Source organism: Geotrypetes seraphini, chromosome 18, assembly GCF_902459505.1.
Source record: "Geotrypetes seraphini chromosome 18, aGeoSer1.1, whole genome shotgun sequence".
NCBI lineage: Eukaryota > Metazoa > Chordata > Amphibia > Gymnophiona > Dermophiidae > Geotrypetes > Geotrypetes seraphini.
In genome coordinates, this window is record NC_047101.1 from 39236153 (window position 1) to 39253403 (window position 17251).

General features: G+C 42.7%; 2 protein-coding genes across 3 annotated transcripts in view; both read left to right on the forward strand.

Moving 5' to 3' along the window:
* LOC117351714 (protocadherin alpha-C2-like) overlaps positions 1–17251 on the forward strand; it is a 101975-nt gene that overhangs the window by 24175 nt on the left and 60549 nt on the right. The window lies entirely within an intron of this gene.
* On the forward strand, positions 4692–7229 carry LOC117351814 (protocadherin alpha-C1-like). Its single transcript, XM_033927657.1, has one exon. The coding sequence runs from the start codon at positions 4692–4694 to the stop codon at positions 7227–7229; it is 2538 nt and encodes an 845-aa protein (XP_033783548.1).

Below are 17251 nucleotides of genomic sequence, written 5' to 3' on the forward strand. Positions count from 1 at the left end.
ATCGACCGGTAGATCGCAAAGGCAAAGAGAGTCGATCGCAGAGCCCATCCTGGGCTCCGCGATAGACTCGCATTGCCTTCACAATCTACCGGGCGATCAGCTTTCTTCTCCCTGTCAACTCTGCCATTGGAGAGGAAGTTGCCAGCCAGCCAATCGCTGCCTGGCTGGCCTGGAACTTCCTCCCCAACAGCAGAATTGACGTCAGGGAGAGGAATGCTGGTCAGCCCGACGCAGGGAAGCAGGGAGAGCTCAGCCAAGAGATCTGAAGCGTCGGCTACTCGACCGTGGATATAATAATAATAATAATAATTTATTTCTTATATACCGCTATACTGTGAAGTTTGAAGCGGTTTACAATAAAGATACATTTAGTCAGTACATGGGATGCAAGTGGTTTACATTAAAGATAGGCAATATCATTTTCATTTCATCTTGTCAATAATATTGAAAGGCATATGACCCTTTTCATAAAATGTTTGGGACTCCTTATACTAGGTTTTGATTTCTGTCCATTAAAAATAAATCTATTTGTCCCAGAAAACTACAGTTATTTCTTTACTGAATTTCTCCTGCTTTGTTCTTGCTGTGATAAATGCTGATAAATTTTAGAGAGCGAGAGAGAGAGAAAAAAAAATGAAAATCAAGTCTCCCAGTCCCTAAGAATACATTAATATAGACCTAATGTTGGCTAGAATTATTATTTTGTAGCTATACTTCTTTCTTATTTTATTAATACCACTTCCCCAGTGGAGGACTGCTAAGGTGGTGCACAACAAATAAATAATACAATATCCAACACCATAGATTAAAAGCCCAAGAGCTAGTCTCGATGGGCGGCATTAACGCGGGACTGGGTGGCCCGCGGTGTCGCCCGTGGGACTAGCTGAGTCAGAGGAGGGGGGCGAGGTAGCATACCCGAGGGGGGGCGGTCCGCGTCGCAGCCGAGGTGGATTGTGGGTGGGAGGGATTAAAAGGCGGCTCTCGGAGGACCCGAACAGTTTTGGTCCTCCAAAGCAGCTTTGCCGGGCGGGTACACGCTCACGCTCGCGGCCTACCTTTTCTGCCACGTGGCGTTCGAGCATGGCGAAACCTCAGGCCGCCGCCGCGGACCCAGCTGAAATCTCATTATTAGCAGGCGACTCCCTCGACGAGGACGAGCACCTCGCGGTGAGTGCAGCTGCTAGGGGGGGCAGGCAGTTACCTCCGAGGCGCTCCCGTGCATCTGCACGGGCGGCTATAGCGCTGGAGGTAGTGGGGGTGGTGCCGGTTACAAGTCGCGGTACGGGGTCGGCTCGCAGGGGCAGGAGCTGGAACCCTGCTGCTGGAAGGGGGAGGAGTGTCGCTGCGATGGGGGAGACGCAGGGTACGGGTTCCTTGCCGGCCGGGAGGGTTCCGGTCGTCGGGGATCCGGGGGCTGTGGCTTCGGATCTCCAGAAGCGTGCCCATCCTGGGGTGCCCACTCCCAAGGGGGGGGGGAGCGCCAAGGGGAGAGTCTGCTGCAGTGCCCTTGCCCCCCATGATATCAGGCAGGGGTGGTAGTGCGCCCGAGTCGGCCGCTGCTCCCGTTGTCCCCTCGGCATCAGGGATGGGTTGCAGTGCGCCCGTGGGCCCAGCGGGCTGGTGGTCCCCGTGGTCCACAGGTCCCTGGTGCGCTCCCTGAAATGGTAATCCCTGGGCGTCGGTCCCTCCTCCGTTCCCTCCTTATCCATGGGGCCCGGTGTGGTAGGGGGGTCCGGGGATAGCGGGAGACCTCAAGTTGGGGCTGGTGCTATGGGGCTAACTTATCCTCCTACTGTGCCGGTTGCTGGCCCTTGTTTGGATTTCTTCCTACAGGACTTCGCTGCGGGGTGTGTGTGTGTGGGGGGGGGGGGGCCTGTAACTCGTTACAGGCCTGTGGCGGTATCCCGAGCTACTGGCTAATGGTCTCATCAAGGGATGAGTGGTGGGCCGGCTGGGAGCTGTGCCTGGTGGGTCGGATGACCCTGGATAATGGGGCATGTGGGGGACATGCCACCCCTCGGACCCTTGCTTAGATGGCGGGGTCGGGGGCCAATTACATCCAATGGTAGCTCGGGATCCAGGTCACAATGGTGATACCATTGTTATGGGTTATGGTTAATGTGTTATTTATGGTTGTTAATTTATATATACTTATGTATGTTAAAATGTTATATGAATATGTTTAATATTCAATAAACAGGGCTGCGGCCAGGTACTACCAACAAAAGTGTAGTGTCTCATTGAGATTGGAAAGGTGTGTTAGGAAGGGGGGGGGGGTAAAGAGTTATATAGAAGCGGGTCACTCCAGGTCCCGCTGTTAACAGAAAGCCGAACTTTTCCTAAACTATGTTTGTTTTAGTTTACAAATGGCATGGGGCTCCTTTTATCAAGCCGCGCTCCTCATGAGCAGGCGGTAGTTTTTGGCCAGCGCGGGGGTTAGCGCGTGATGCAACATCGCGCACATTAACCCCACTAGCGCGGCTTGATAAAAGGAGCCCATAGCCTTTTCTGAAAGTAGTGTTGCATATCAACAGCAAACCAAACTTTATGATCTTTTTTAAAAAAATAATCACGTTTGTACCGCTAGGAAAAGTATTTAAAAATGCACAAATTATACTCTTCAAACATGTGACGTAAAAATATACCCTGGGTTTTCTGGTTTACAAAAGCTTTTGAAGATAGAAGGATCAAAGGGTGAAGACTGGGTAATTGAAATTCGGTGCTAAGCCAGAGGGCGTCGTTGTTGGCCAAATTTGTGATGTAACTGAAAAGAAAGGCTATTTTTTAAACCAGAAATACAAGAGCACATATCCTCTGTTGGTTGCAGTGACTAAACAAGAGGATGGACATAAGGAAACCCCTATTCTGTGAGTGAAGAGAGATCTGGAATCCTCTTGTAATCACTTCCAATTAAACTTAGAGCATGAAGAAATTTTTAGGCTTTAAGGTTGGTAAAAGAGAATTTTGCATTAAGAGATGTTTGCTGATATATTCAACTTTTCATAGGTAAAAACAAATACATGAACCATTAAAAATAAACAGACAAAGAAGAAGCTATGGCATTAACATAACATAACTTTATTCTTCTATACCGCCATAACCAAACGATTTCTAGGCAGTTTACACAGAAGAGGGCTGGGCAATCAGTGAAGTACAATTGATTAAAAAATACAAGCTTATTACATATACAAAGTGTAAAATTTTGCTAACAATAGTACCCACAGTTAGGAAATAAATTTGTCAAACAGCGCTGACTTAATTCCTTATCGAAATGCACCATAATTGGAATGATAACTTCACACTAGCCTGGGTGAAAGGAAACATGAAATTCTGGGGTTCTACCCAAGTAATTATCTACTTGTAAACTATTTTTTAAAATTATGAAATCCAAGAATAGTTATATATTGGAGGACTAGGATTCCTGGATATACCTCAGTGACATTTTAGCGCTGACGGATTCTAATACTTTTCCCTCCCTTTGCTGAGACGGATCCGTCAGCGCTAAATTGTCACCGAGGTCTGTCAGAGCCAGAAACTAACTACAAGTGGCATGGACCTCTGATTTTTAAGGATGTGTGGTTTTAGATCCACGAGGTCCGTCAGGTCCATGAGGTCCGCGTTTTACCCCAGTTAAGCACTCCATATAAGTTTCTTAATATTTTGTATACAAGGAAAACACAATTACAACTGGAGTGAAAGAAATCTGTACTTCATCCTCAAATGTGATGGAGAGGTTTAGGATGAGAAACTTAGCACATCTGCATTTATTACTCTGACAAGAATTCTCCAGACATATTTTCAAAATTTCTCTAAAGGAAGAGATGAAGTCATATAAATGTAGGGTATCTGCTGACACTTAAGAGATGAATCTCATGTGTTGAACAAATAAAAATGAATGAATATATTAAATTCACAAATATTATCACACATGTAAGTACAAAAATGCAACAGTATATGATTGGGGAGTTAGAAAATTACTTTACACTCAAAGTCTAATAAGCTAGCATTAAGGTATGGAAGAACTGGTGAAGCTAAAGCAAAAAACAATCTTAGCTATTAGCAAAATAAAAAAGCTTTAATATATCTTGGACCTTTGAGCATAAACTACTCATGGCCAAAGGGGAAAATCATAAATATAGTGATTGTGGTAATTAAAAAGGCAATTGTGTTTTATTCCTGAAAGTTTGTGTGAGAAGTTGGTTCTGCATTGGAAATTCTTGTTCTGCTTGCTTCATGTAAGTAATAAAACACTGTTTGAAAAAATATTAATTTTAAAACTCGCTCGTAATAATAATGAGCATGAGCCTGCTTCTCTAATTGATTTACCACACAAAGCAAACTCTGGACCTTCCTAATAGTTTCCAACTTCAATATTTTATGAAAAGTTTTCCAAAATTCGCGATGAAATTCATTGCTCGAGCTCTAAGTGGCGCTGTCCGCCACAGGAAGTGCTTCAGTACAATAGATCTCTGCTATATATACTGGATGGCTATTTACTGAAGAAGCTTTTTTGCTATTTAAAAAAGACCTGACGGCAAACCGAGATGCAATATAGATAGCATGGAGAATGAATAAAACCATAATATTAAATAACCGCTTAGAAATGTATTTTTAAAAGCTGAATTGACAACCGTGAGTGAATTTTGCTACTCTTTGAAGTGTCTTTGCAAGCGAGTGGGGAAGGGAAGAGAATGGATGTCATCTTCCTGTTCTGCTTTTTATTGTACACTGTGAATGGACAAATAGAGTATGCTGTTCCAGAAGAAACTGCGCACGGTAGATTTGTTGGGAATATAGCGAAGGACTTAGGGATCGAGACTGTCAAATTGACCTTGCGGAAGTTCAGAATCATCTCCAGTTCAAGTAAGCAATATTTTAATTTGGACGTTCACACCGGGATTTTATCTGTTAAGGAACTCATCGACAGAGAAGAGATATGTGGTTCCAAAAGTTCGTGTTTCCTCAGCTATGAACTGGTGCTCGAAAATCCTCTTGAGCTGCACAGATTGAGAGTTAAAATACTGGATATAAACGACAACGCCCCCCGTTTCCCTTTGAAGGAGTATAACTTGAGTATGGCCGAATTTTTACCCGCTGGCTCTCGGTTTACGCTTCCCGACGCCCGGGACCCAGATGAAGGCACCAACAGTGTTCAAACGTATATCATTAGTTCTAATGATCACTTCCAACTGCAAACACAGACGCTCGGGGATGGAAGCAAATATCCAGAGCTGGTACTAGATAAAGCATTGGATAGGGAGGTACAGTCTACTCACCGACTGGTGATCACCGCCGTGGACGGTGGACGACCCCAGAGAAGCGGCAACGCCCGGATCGTGATCACGGTCCTGGACACCAATGACAACGCTCCGGTGTTCGAGAACTCAGTGTACACGGCGACAGTGGCAGAAAACGCCCCCCAAGGTACCCTGGTAGCTCAGGTGCACGCCACCGATTTAGACGAGGGTCAGAACGGAGAGATCCGGTACTCCTTCAGGAGTAGCACCGCTCAGGAGCTGCAAGACTTGTTCATCATAGATGCCGAAAAGGGAGACATTAAAGTCAACGGGGTCTTAGACGCGGAACAATCTGGGGTCCAGTTGCACGTAGAGGCGAGAGATAAAGGCGCGTTCGGGAGGTTCAGCGCGGCCAAGGTGCTGGTGCAAATTCTTGCGGTGAACAATAACGCTCCTGTGATAGCCATAACGTCTCTTTCTGGTCCGGTTCCGGAAAATGCACCGCCTGGCACCGTGATTGCCCTGCTCAGTGTCGTGGATAAGGATCTTGGGGGAAACGGTCGGGTCACCTGCCAGATACCGGCCGACGTCCCATTTCAGCTGAAATCTTCTTTCGACAATTATTATACTTTGGTCACGGACGGCTCTTTGAATCGCGAAACGGTCAGCGGGTACAACATCACCGTTATCGCCACCGATTTCGGCTCCCCTCCAATTTCCGTCTCTAAAATTATACGAGTAGAAGTGTCGGATGTGAACGACAATTCGCCTCGATTTTCCAAGTCGTCCTTGGACGTGTTCGTTGCAGAAAATAACCTCCCCGGATCGTTGCTTTGCACAGTATCGGCATTTGACGCGGACCTCGGAACAAACGGACGTGTTTCCTATGCTCTAAAGGAAAGAGATGTCAAAGGCATGTCCGTTTTCAACTATGTAGCCTTAAACCCCGAAAAAGCAGAAATCTTCGCGACGAGGTCCTTTGACTATGAAGAGATTCAAGAGCTTCAGTTTCAAATTGAAGCCAAAGACAGCGGGACGCCAACCCTGAGTTCATTCTTAACAGTAAATGTGTTTATTGTGGATCAGAATGACAATGCCCCTGTTATCTTGTATCCTGCCACAAAGGAGAAATCCATATCTGTGGAAATAGTTCCCAGACACGTGCATGCTGATTACCTAGTGGCCAAAGTGGTGGCACATGATGCAGACAAGGGACAGAATGCCTGGCTGTCTTTCCAGATTCTTCAGTCTTCTGATTCCAGATTGTTTAGGATCTCATCAACCACAGGAGAACTCAGAACTACTCGTTCAATACAAACCGCAGATGCTGTAAAGCAGAAACTTGTTATTCTTGTGAAGGACAGTGGAGAACCCACAAAATCATCCACAGTTAGCATTGGCATACTACTTACAGACTCGCTTCCTCAAGTACTTCCAAATTTTGACGATGTTCTGAATCCACAAGAACATCTCACCAACCTGAACCTCTATTTGATTATTTCTTTGGCAAGTATTTCCTTTGTATTTCTTGGATTTTTAATCTTCCTGGTTTTCATAAAGTTTTGCCAATCTAGGTCAAACTCTTACTCAACATATTGTCCATTGGGATGTTGTGATTTTTTAGATGACTATGATGAGTATCGATCTGATGTTCAGATTCCACCAAATCCTCAGCTAGCAACATCAGATCTTATGGAAGTAGATGGCGTGGGAACCTTTTCTCGAACTTATCGATACAAAGCATCTTTGGAACTTGGGCCTAGCAACAATTTACATGTTCATGGAGAAAACAATGGTCCGAGCTCTGAAAACCTCAAAAATTTACATTTTTCAAAGTTCTCTATTCAGTCACAGGAAACAAAAGAAGAACAGTTTAATGTGATACTTGTGGTAAGCAAAAGTTTAACATATACATTACTCTTATTGACACAGTTGGTCTATATGTTGTTTCACTATTTGGGAAATAAACTCCAGGTACATAAACAAACCTGAACAGCTCATATTGAGGAACTCTGGAAATCTAGCTTTCATTATGTCCCAATTGGGTCTCTGTTATTCATAAATTTTCTTTACCTTTTAACATTTTGACACAACCAAGCATGAAAAGCATGTGGAGCATGGCTCATGGAATTCTTTCCAAGCACTTTATACAATCTATAATTTATGCATGCCTTGTATGCTTTTCCTAAACTCTGCTCATGTGCATGTCCATCACGAAAATGTGATGTATAGTTTTCTTCTAGCAGATATTATGTATGAGCTCATTTACTGCATGTGCATGTGTCCAAGAATACTGCCATTTATAGGCATTCCTGCTGGCTGTAACTGGGTGATTCATTATAGAGATTTATAGTTTGAGACAACAGAAGTGTAAAGTGCTCTCTGACACTCCCTAATAGGAGGTATATCTTCAGAGGAGTGTGATTCTGTTAAATCCATGTACTTAGCTTGGCTTCTTCCTTCCTCTTGTTCTATCCTGCCCTAGTACATAGTACAGAGTGCCAAGGTTCATGGGAGGCTAGCTTGGGCACTCAGTTGCATGAGTGTCAGAGAATTCAAAGGAGATCTGCAGATAGACAAAGGTCAGAAACTTAATTGGTTACTAGGAGTTAGTTGCATGCTTTTGGAGTTTACCAAGCAGCCATTTTAGTCTTCCTGTGGAAGAATGAATTTCGGCTTTGATTGTATAAATGGTGCCTAATTTCCAGGGCAGGATTAATTCTTCGAGGGCCCTAGTCACACAAGTACACTGGGCCCACTGGCCCTGCCCCACCCCCATTTATCTGTTTTCTAATTTACTTCTTTATTTCCACTTGTATTTCTTTCTTTTTTTTTCTTTTATTTTAAAATTCAAAACAAACAACAAAGATTAGCATACCAGTGCCAGTGTACAGTTTTTCTTCTATGCAACCCCCAAACATTTCTGAACAAATCCCTCTCCCTTCCCTTCCCACCTACTTACCCAGGACTTTACCTCTGAACCTTTCCGTAGGTATATAAAAGTTTTCAAATGCATTATAAAGCAGTAATACTATCTGAAACATAAGTCTATATTAATACCCAAGTTTTCAATGCCTCTCAATTGCCTCACTCTATGTCGATCAACTGTAACCCATATACATGTATAAACAACCAAATCTGTAACTCCTCTAGTACGTTCCACTCCATGTACTGTATGTTAACTTGTAACGAAACAACAAGGCAAGCAGTTCACCAAAGAATCCAACATGGAACAAAAGAAGATTTGCACACAATAAGGAGATTCAAATTGGGTTTATTCAAGGTGCTCCCAAGAACCATTTCGCCAAACAAGGCTAGAAAACCATGTATTTCATACACACAGAACACAGAACCACCCTCACCCAGTATGGAATAAGTAATCACAAACTAACCCCTTCCCTCCTTTTTTTTTTTTCAAAAACACGGAAGAGGTTTTTAGCTCTGGCTGGTGTGCTGAATGCTGGCGCTACTCTTATGCTCATAGGAACTCTATGACCGTTGGAGCAGCGCAGATCATTCAGCATGTTGAAGGAATGGCACAATTTAGGGGGTAAAGAACTTATGTGCACAACAGAAGAGTGGGGACTTGGGTGTGATTGTATGTGATGGTCTTAATGTGGCAAAACAAGTTGAAAAGGTAACGGGGAAAGCTAGAAGGATGCTAGGGTGCATAGGAAGAGGGCAGCTGGAGCGCTGGCGGGTGAAGAAAATCACTCGCGGTCTGCTCTGACCGCCTCTTCCTGTAGTAAAGTTGGGCTACACCAATCAGGAGCTGATCTCTCCTGCCTCCCCTGCCTTTTGACAGTTGAAAAACTGCATTCACGGTTTTTTTAAATTTGTGGGGGTTCCTAAAATGGAACCCCCATGAATTTCGGAGGAGTACTGTATACAAAAACAACCATAAAGAAGCCAATGCAACACCACAGAAACAGTGGTGCATATCACCCAATACTGTACAAAATATAAAGATAGCACATGTAAACTAGAAAAAAGAAAAACAACAAAACACTTTACAAATTAACAGATAAAAATAAATAAAAGAAATGGAAAATAAGATGATATAATACATTTTAAAATTAGCTTTCAGAAGTCAAAACCTCTTTCCGCAGGTCAGTAAAGTATACTGCTGTTACAGTATCCTCTCCTGACCTGAGGAAGGAGAATATGGTCTCCGAAAGTTAGTCATAAATGTATTAAAATTAGCCCAATAAAAAGATCATCGTATTTCCATTTTCTATTTATAAAAATTTATCAACACAGCTACAATACTACTTTATTCTAAAGCAAAAAAAATAGCATTTTTTCCTACCTTTGTCATCTGGTGTCTACTTTCCTCATCTTCTTGTCATTTTCTTCCTTCCATCCACTGTCTGTCCCTTCCAGAAACTGTCTGCCTGCCCCTTCCATTTCTCATCCTCCCCCCCCAATTGGTCTGGCATCCATCTTCTTCCCTTTGTTCCTTTCATGGTCTGGCATCTCTCTTCTTCCATCTCTCCTTCCCTCCCCCCTATAGTTTTTAGGATCTCTCTTTTCTCATTTCCTCCATTCAGATCTGATATCTCTATCTCCTTCCCTATTCTCTGGCATCTCTCTCCTCTCTCTTTCCTTTCCTTTTCTTCCCTGGTCTTCCTTCTCTATTTTCTGCCTCTGTCTAAATTAAATTCTTTCTTACTATTTAGTCCTCAGTTTCCCTCTTTTCACTGTGTCTACCACAGCTTGCCACCCCTTTCCTTCACCCCTTCATTATTTCACTAACTCTATCTTCTTTCCCCCATCAAGCATATGCCCTTTTTCTTTATCTCCCCCTTCCATCCAGTATGTGTTCTCTTTCTCCACTTCCATTCAGCATCTGTTCTCCCCTCTCAACTGACATCCATCTGCTCTCTTCTCTCTCTCCCTCCTCCCCACTTCCATCATCTGTCCTCTTCTCTCTCTCTCTCTCTCCCCCCTTCTCCCCACTTCCATCATCTGCCCCTTTCTCTCTCTCTCTCTCCATCCCAGGCAGTTCCATTGCGTTATCCTGCCCCTTCACCTCCTCACCACTGTTGCTGGTCTCCCACATGCTCCTGACGCTGATGGCACAAGTTATCCCCACTTCTATCATCTGCCCCTTCTCTCTCTCTCTCTCCCTTCACCTGATCAATTCCATCATGCTATCCTGCCCCGCACCTCCTCACCACTGCTGCTGCTTTCTCACATGCTCCTGACGTCAACGGCACAGGATACCTCAAGCACCACTTGACTTCTTGGCCCATCTCCCTCCCTTCCTCTCACCTTCGTGGATCACCTTGTTTTCTGATGTTTTTTTTTTAAAATGGCACCAGGGTTGGCATCCAAGCATCTCTTCCTCTTGTTGGCTCATCTCCCTCCTTTCCTCTCACCTTAGTGGGCCACCTTGCTTTCCGATGAGCTGTATTTGCTTGGGGATGAGTGGCTGATAAATACAGACTGGGAGTGATAGTGTCTGAGAATCTTAAGGCAGTGAAGCAATGACTTTAGTCAGAAGGATGTTAGGCTGCATAGAGAAAGGTATATCCAGTAGAAGAAAGGAGGTATTAATGACTTTGTACAAGGTATTAATGCCTTGGAGTATTGTGTTCAGTTTTGGAGGCCATATCTCGCTAAGGCCATCAAAAGTCTTGATGCAGTTCAGAGGAAGGCAACAAAATGATAAGTATTTTAGGCCAAAAGATGTATAAGAAGAGACTTGATAATCACAATTTGTATACCCTAGAGCAGGGGTGTCCAACCTTTTGGTTTCCCTTGGCCGCATTAGCTGAAAAAAAATGACAGCTTCAGAGGTTGGAAAATAAGGTCACTGTTGGGCAGACTTCTATGGCTTGGGTGCCATAAATGTCAAAAATAGATCAGGATAAAAGCTGGAGTGAGCTTTGACAATTCTTGTGGTTGGGAAATAGGACCAGTGCTGGGCAGATTTAGCAGGAAGAGACAGAGGTTAATGAAGAAGTGGAACCTATGCAGAGTGCCAGACTCAACTCTGGACACCTTGTTGGGCAGACTGGATGCACCAAACAGGTTTTTAGCTGCCAACATTTACTATATTACTATGTAATGACGAGGTTGTTACTACATGCTTATTTTTAGTGTGGCAGATAATACAGAACTGTTACTTTTACCTCATTGGGTGTTGTTAATTGCATTGCGTATTATTTGTGATGCAGTTAATACACAGTAGCAACTTTTCTCCTCATTAACCCCTTAGTTCTATATATTGCACAAGTTAGGCACTAATTATGCACTCAAATAAAAGTTAGGTACCCAAATGAGGTAAATGGCAGTTAGATCCTTATAGTAGCATTTCCAAAACACCAAGACATCCAAAAATGGCATAAATTGGCACTTGGACATTTTCTCGCCAAAACACCCAAGCGTCGATTTTCAAAGATGACTTTCTGGACATCTAGCTAAACTTCTTAGCCACTGTGCATCAAAAGTTTGAGGGGGCATGTTGGAGGCATGATATGGGTGAGATTTGGGCAGGCTTATCACTTGGACGTCATGCAGTGATAAACCTTTCCCAAGATGTCCAGGATGGAAGGTAGATGTTCGAGGCTAGAACTGTTTTAAAAGTGTCTAAGTGTCAAAAAGATACTCAAATTGACCAGATGACCACTGGAGGGATTAAATAATGATCCCCAAACTCCCCCAGTGGAGCAAATGAAAGTCTGCATTAATTAATGGTTAATGGACAGCCTTCTATTTTCCCTGAAGAAGCTGTGGGTAAAATGGATGTATTCCTGTAGGGTGTAATTCATTTAAGTTCAAATGTAGTCAGTCAAATGCAGTCAATTATGTTATATAGGAGGTATTTTTGACTGATGATTGATTCGAGGTTCGGGTTCAAGCTACTGCAATGTGATTTTCAATGATATTGCCTGACCCACTCTGAGGTCTTTTTTCCTCGAAGAAATGGCAGACTGTAGAGTAAGCCTGGTCTTTATTCAAGGACACCTTGAGTGAGGCGCAAAATCTGTATATACCTAGATTCAGAAAAGGGTGCAAAAAGAACCGAACAAAGGACCCAAGTGGATAACTAAAGAAGTGAAGAAAGCGATAGGTGATAAGAAGAATTCTTTCAAGAAATGGAAAAAGAGCAAAACCGAGAAGAACTGGAAAGAACACAGAAATTATCAAAAAGAATGTCACCTCATGGTTAGAAAAGCAAAAAGAGAATATGAAGAGACACTAGCCAGGGAAGCACAAAATTTCAACCCGTTCTTCAAATATGTTAAAGGGAAGCAACCGGCTAGGGAGGAGGTGGGACCGCTGGATGACGGAGATAGGAAAGGAGTGGTGAAGGAGGAGAAAGAAGTGGCAGAGAGACTAAACATGTTCTTTTAGTCAGTATTTACAAAAGAGGACACATCCAACGTACCAGAACCTGAACAAATCTTCAAAGGAGACCAAGCAGAAAAATTAACATCCATGAAAGTGAGCCTCGAAGACGTTCACAGGCAGATAGAAAAATTAAGACCTGACAAATCACCGGGACCAGATGGAATCCACCCTAGGGTACTGAAAGAACTGAAGGAGATAGCGGAACTGCTACAGCAAGTCTGTAATCTATCCCTAAAAACAGGCATGATCCCAGAGGATTGGAAGATAGCCAATGTTACGCCCATCTTTAAAAAGGGATTGAAAGGTGACCCGGGGAACTACAGACCGGTAAGTCTGACTTCGGTTCCGGGGAAAATGGCAGAAGCGCTGATAAAAGAAAGCATCGAGGAGCATCTAGAAAGGAATAAACTTATGATAACAAGCCAACATGGCTTCTGCAAGGGAAGATCATGCCTGACGAACTTATTGCACTTCTTCGAAGAAATTAACAAACGGATGGACATAGGGGACCCCATAGACATTGTATATTTAGACTTCCAAAAGGCCTTTGACAAGGTACCACATGAATGCCTACTTCGGAAACTGAAGTACCATGGGGTAGAAGGAGATGTACACAGATGGATCAGGAATTGGTTGGCAGGTAGGAAGCAGAGGATAGGAGTGAAGGGCCACTACTCAGACTGGAGGAGGGTCACGAGTGGTGTTCCGCAGGGGTCAGTGCTTGGACCGCTGCTGTTCAATATATTTATAAATGATCTAGAAACAGGGACGATGTGCGAAGTAATAAAATTCGCAGACGACACCAAACTATTTAATGGGGCTAGGACTAAAGAAGACTGCAAAGATTTACAAAGGGACCTGAACACGCTAGTGGAGTGGGCAACGAGATGGCAGATGAAGTTTAATGTAGAGAAATGTAAAGTCTTGCACGTAGGGAACAGAAACCTGAGGTACAACTACATGATGAGAGGGCTGTTACTGAGTGAGAGTACCCAAGAAAGGGACTTGGGGGTAATAGTGGGCAAGACCATTGAAGCTGTCAGCACAATGTGCAGCAGCCGCTAAGAAAGCAAATAGAATGCTAGGTATAATCAAGAAGGGTATTACAACCAGAATGAAAGAAGTTATCCTGCCGTTGTATCGGGCGATGGTGCGCCCGCATCTGGAGTACTGCGTCCAATATTGGTCGCCGTACCTAAAGAAGGATATGGCGATACTCGAGAGGGTTCAGAAGAGAGCAAGGTATGGAAAACCTTTCATATGCTGAAAGATTGGAGAAACTGGGGCTCTTTTCCCTGGAGAAGCAGAGACTTAGAGGGGATATGATAGAGACTTACAAAATCATGAAGGGCATAGAGAAAGTGGAGAGGGACAGATTCAAGCTTTCAAAAACTACAAGAACTAGAGGGCATTCGGAAAAATTAAAAGGGGACAGATTCAGAACCAATGCTAGGAAGTTCTTCTTCACCCGAGTGGTGGACACCTGGAATGCACTTCCAGATGGCGTGATAGGACAGGATACGGTTTTGGAGTTCAAGAAGGGATTGGACAATTTCCTGAAGGAAAAGAAGATAGAAGGGTATAGATAGAGGGTTACTATACAGGTCCTGGACCTGATGGGCCACCGCGTGAGCAGACTGCTGGGCATGATGAAACTTTGGTCTGACCCAGCAGAGACACTGCTTATGTTCTTATGTTCCTCTGAGTATATGAAGTTAAGCAAGCTGGGTCACACTTTGTGGATATTTATTTGTCACTAGCCCATTCACCAGGCTACTTAGGACACCTGTGTGATGCTTTACTAGGATCTCCCATACCAAGTGCTGCTGTTCTAGAGACAGGTATGTACTGTTTCATTCAGATTTTGGGGTGGGTGGGAGGGGGGAGGTCAGTAACCACTGGGGAAGTGTGGGGAATCATTACCTTTGTAGCACTTAGATGTTTCTAAAACAGGTGTAGCTCAGAACGTCCATGTTCCATCCTAGGAAAGGTTTGATTATTGCAGTAAAATGTCCTAGTATAAGCCTACCAAAGCCTGCCTATACGTGCCTCCAACATGCCCCCATGGAGTTTTGGATGCACAGTGGCTGGGACACCTCGCAAGATATCCAGAAAGACAGTTTTGAAAATTGGCACTTGGACATCCTAGCAATTAAGACATCCAAGTGTCAGTCCGTGCCTTTTTTGGATGTCTGCATTTTTCAAAAATGAGCCCTTGAGAGCTAACGTCTATATATGCATCGTACGTGGTGTATATGTTGGCACAAATGTCAACCTGGGCTCTATTCCATAATGGATTCTGAGTGCCTAGAATTCTGGTCTCATTACGAGCTAAATCCTAAAGGTGAGGAGGACTCAAATTTTCCAATAAGATGGTAAAAGTTCAATAAGCAAGTATTAGATCAAATAGCTCCATTAAAAACATATAAAGAGAGACAGAGATCCTCCAATGAATGGTTTGATACTGATCTATTGGTTTTTAAATAGAAATTAAGAAAACTGGAAAGGATTTGGTTGAAATCAAATAGGGAGAAGGACAAGGTAAATTGGAGACTTAAATTAAAGAACTATAAACTCCTGATTAAAGAAAAATGTTCAAAACATTATGTACGGAAAATAGGGTCAGCCAAGATAAATAGTAGAGAGTATTTAAACTGGTTAATAACTTAACCGATACTACACTGGTTTTAAAAGCAGATAATGAATGCTCGCCATCTCCTGATACTCTTACAGAGCAACATTACAAACTCCTACTTGCAACTATGATGCTTCACAACTTAGGGCTCCTTTTATCAAGCCACGCTAGCGGTTTAACGTGCATAATAACGCATGCTAAACCGCAGCCGCGCTAGCCTCTGCTGCCTCCTCTTGAGCAGGCAGTAGTTTTTGGCCAGCGTAGGGGTTAACGCGTGATGAAAAGTCATGTTTGTTAACCCAGCTAGCGCGGCTTGATAAAAGGAGCCCTTAGTTACTTGGAAGATGGCTCAAGGGCTGATATGTCCTGGGATCATTTCCAAGCCCCGGGCTAGCAACAGTTTTTAAAGTTGTTCAATAAATATGTCAAATCAAACTATTTGCTGGGCAGTGTGTCTGGGAGGGAATGCATGGATGGGAGAACATCGCAGGGGAGGAGACATAGGCATCCTGGGACTGTCTGCCAAGTCTCTTCCCTGAAGAAGCCCTTTCTGGAAACGTCAATCGCTCCTCCTAAACTTACTTGCTCCACTTCATCACTGACGCTGAAACCGTGGATTGAAGACAAAGTTTTATTTTATTTTTCTTTCCAGCTTATGATTTATCTTTAATCTTATCTATTATTTTGCCTTTTGTCTTTGTTTTGTTCTATTTCTATCATTTAAATTTCTCCAGAATTCTACTGTTCAACGGCTCCCCCTTCTGCTTCTATTCCTTTCTCTCCTCTCTTCTACCTTCCAAAGTATTTAGATCAATGCTGTCTTGTTAAAATGTTTATTTTATTTTTATTTTTCCTCTAACTCTACTTTTCACTTCTCTATTACCCTCCAGGTACTTTAGTTAGATTGTGAGCCTTCGGGACAGTAAGGGAATTTTTCAAGTACCTTTCTTATTTCTAATCTTAATGTATATTTTCTGTAAACCGCTTAGAACCTAACGGATGTAGCGGTATATAAGAAATAAATTACATTACATTACAATTGTTCCCCAAACGTAATGAAAAATGCTTAATCTACTTTTGAAGCGGATTTATTTAAATGGGCTACTTTTTCTTTGATTAAGGGACTGTTTCCTGATGAATTGGGTCATATTTTGGTTACCCCTATTTTTAAAGATCAGAAAGTATCAATTGCCATGAAATCCAATTATAGACCCATAGCAAGCATTCCTTTGTTTACAAATTACTGGAAGGTTTAGTTAATTTAGAATTAGTAAGTTATTTGGATAAATTTAATATCCTTAATGACCATCGGTCGGGAGTTAGAAGAGGATATAGTACGGAGACTGTCTTAACTTCAATGCTTGATTATCTACATGGTCTATTTAGCAAAGGCACTAGTGCCTTAATTCTTCAGCTAGATCTTAGTAGTGCCTTTGATCTAGTAGATCATGAATTATTGTTGAGTTGTTTAGACACAATAGGACTTTCAGGAAGGGTCTGGAACTGGTTTCAAGGTTTTTTGAAGAAAAGATCTTATCAAGTGATTTGTGACAGTAACTATTCTCACTCATGGAGCAACCCATCTGATGTGCCCCGAGGTTCTCCGCTATCACCTACCTTATTCAACATTTACATTTCCCCTTTAGGACATTTATTACAGAGTTTAAATGTAAAATTTTATATATACAAAGATGACATTTCTATTTTAATCCCTCTAAATAATTTTACCACTGAAATTTTAAACCAGATATCTTCTATTATGACTCAGATAGAACAGAGGACAATTAATTTCAAACTGAAACTCAATAAGGAAAAGACCAAACTTTTCTTGGCTAGTCCCAACGACAAAATAACAAACTCATTGCTTCATCTTAATGGTCTTCACTACCCGATTATTAAATCTATCATAATTCTGGGAGTCACAGTAGACCGACATTTAACACTAGCAGAACACATGAACTTAGTGGTACAAAAATGCTTTTTTACATTGTGGAAATTAAGAACCATAAAAAAATATTTT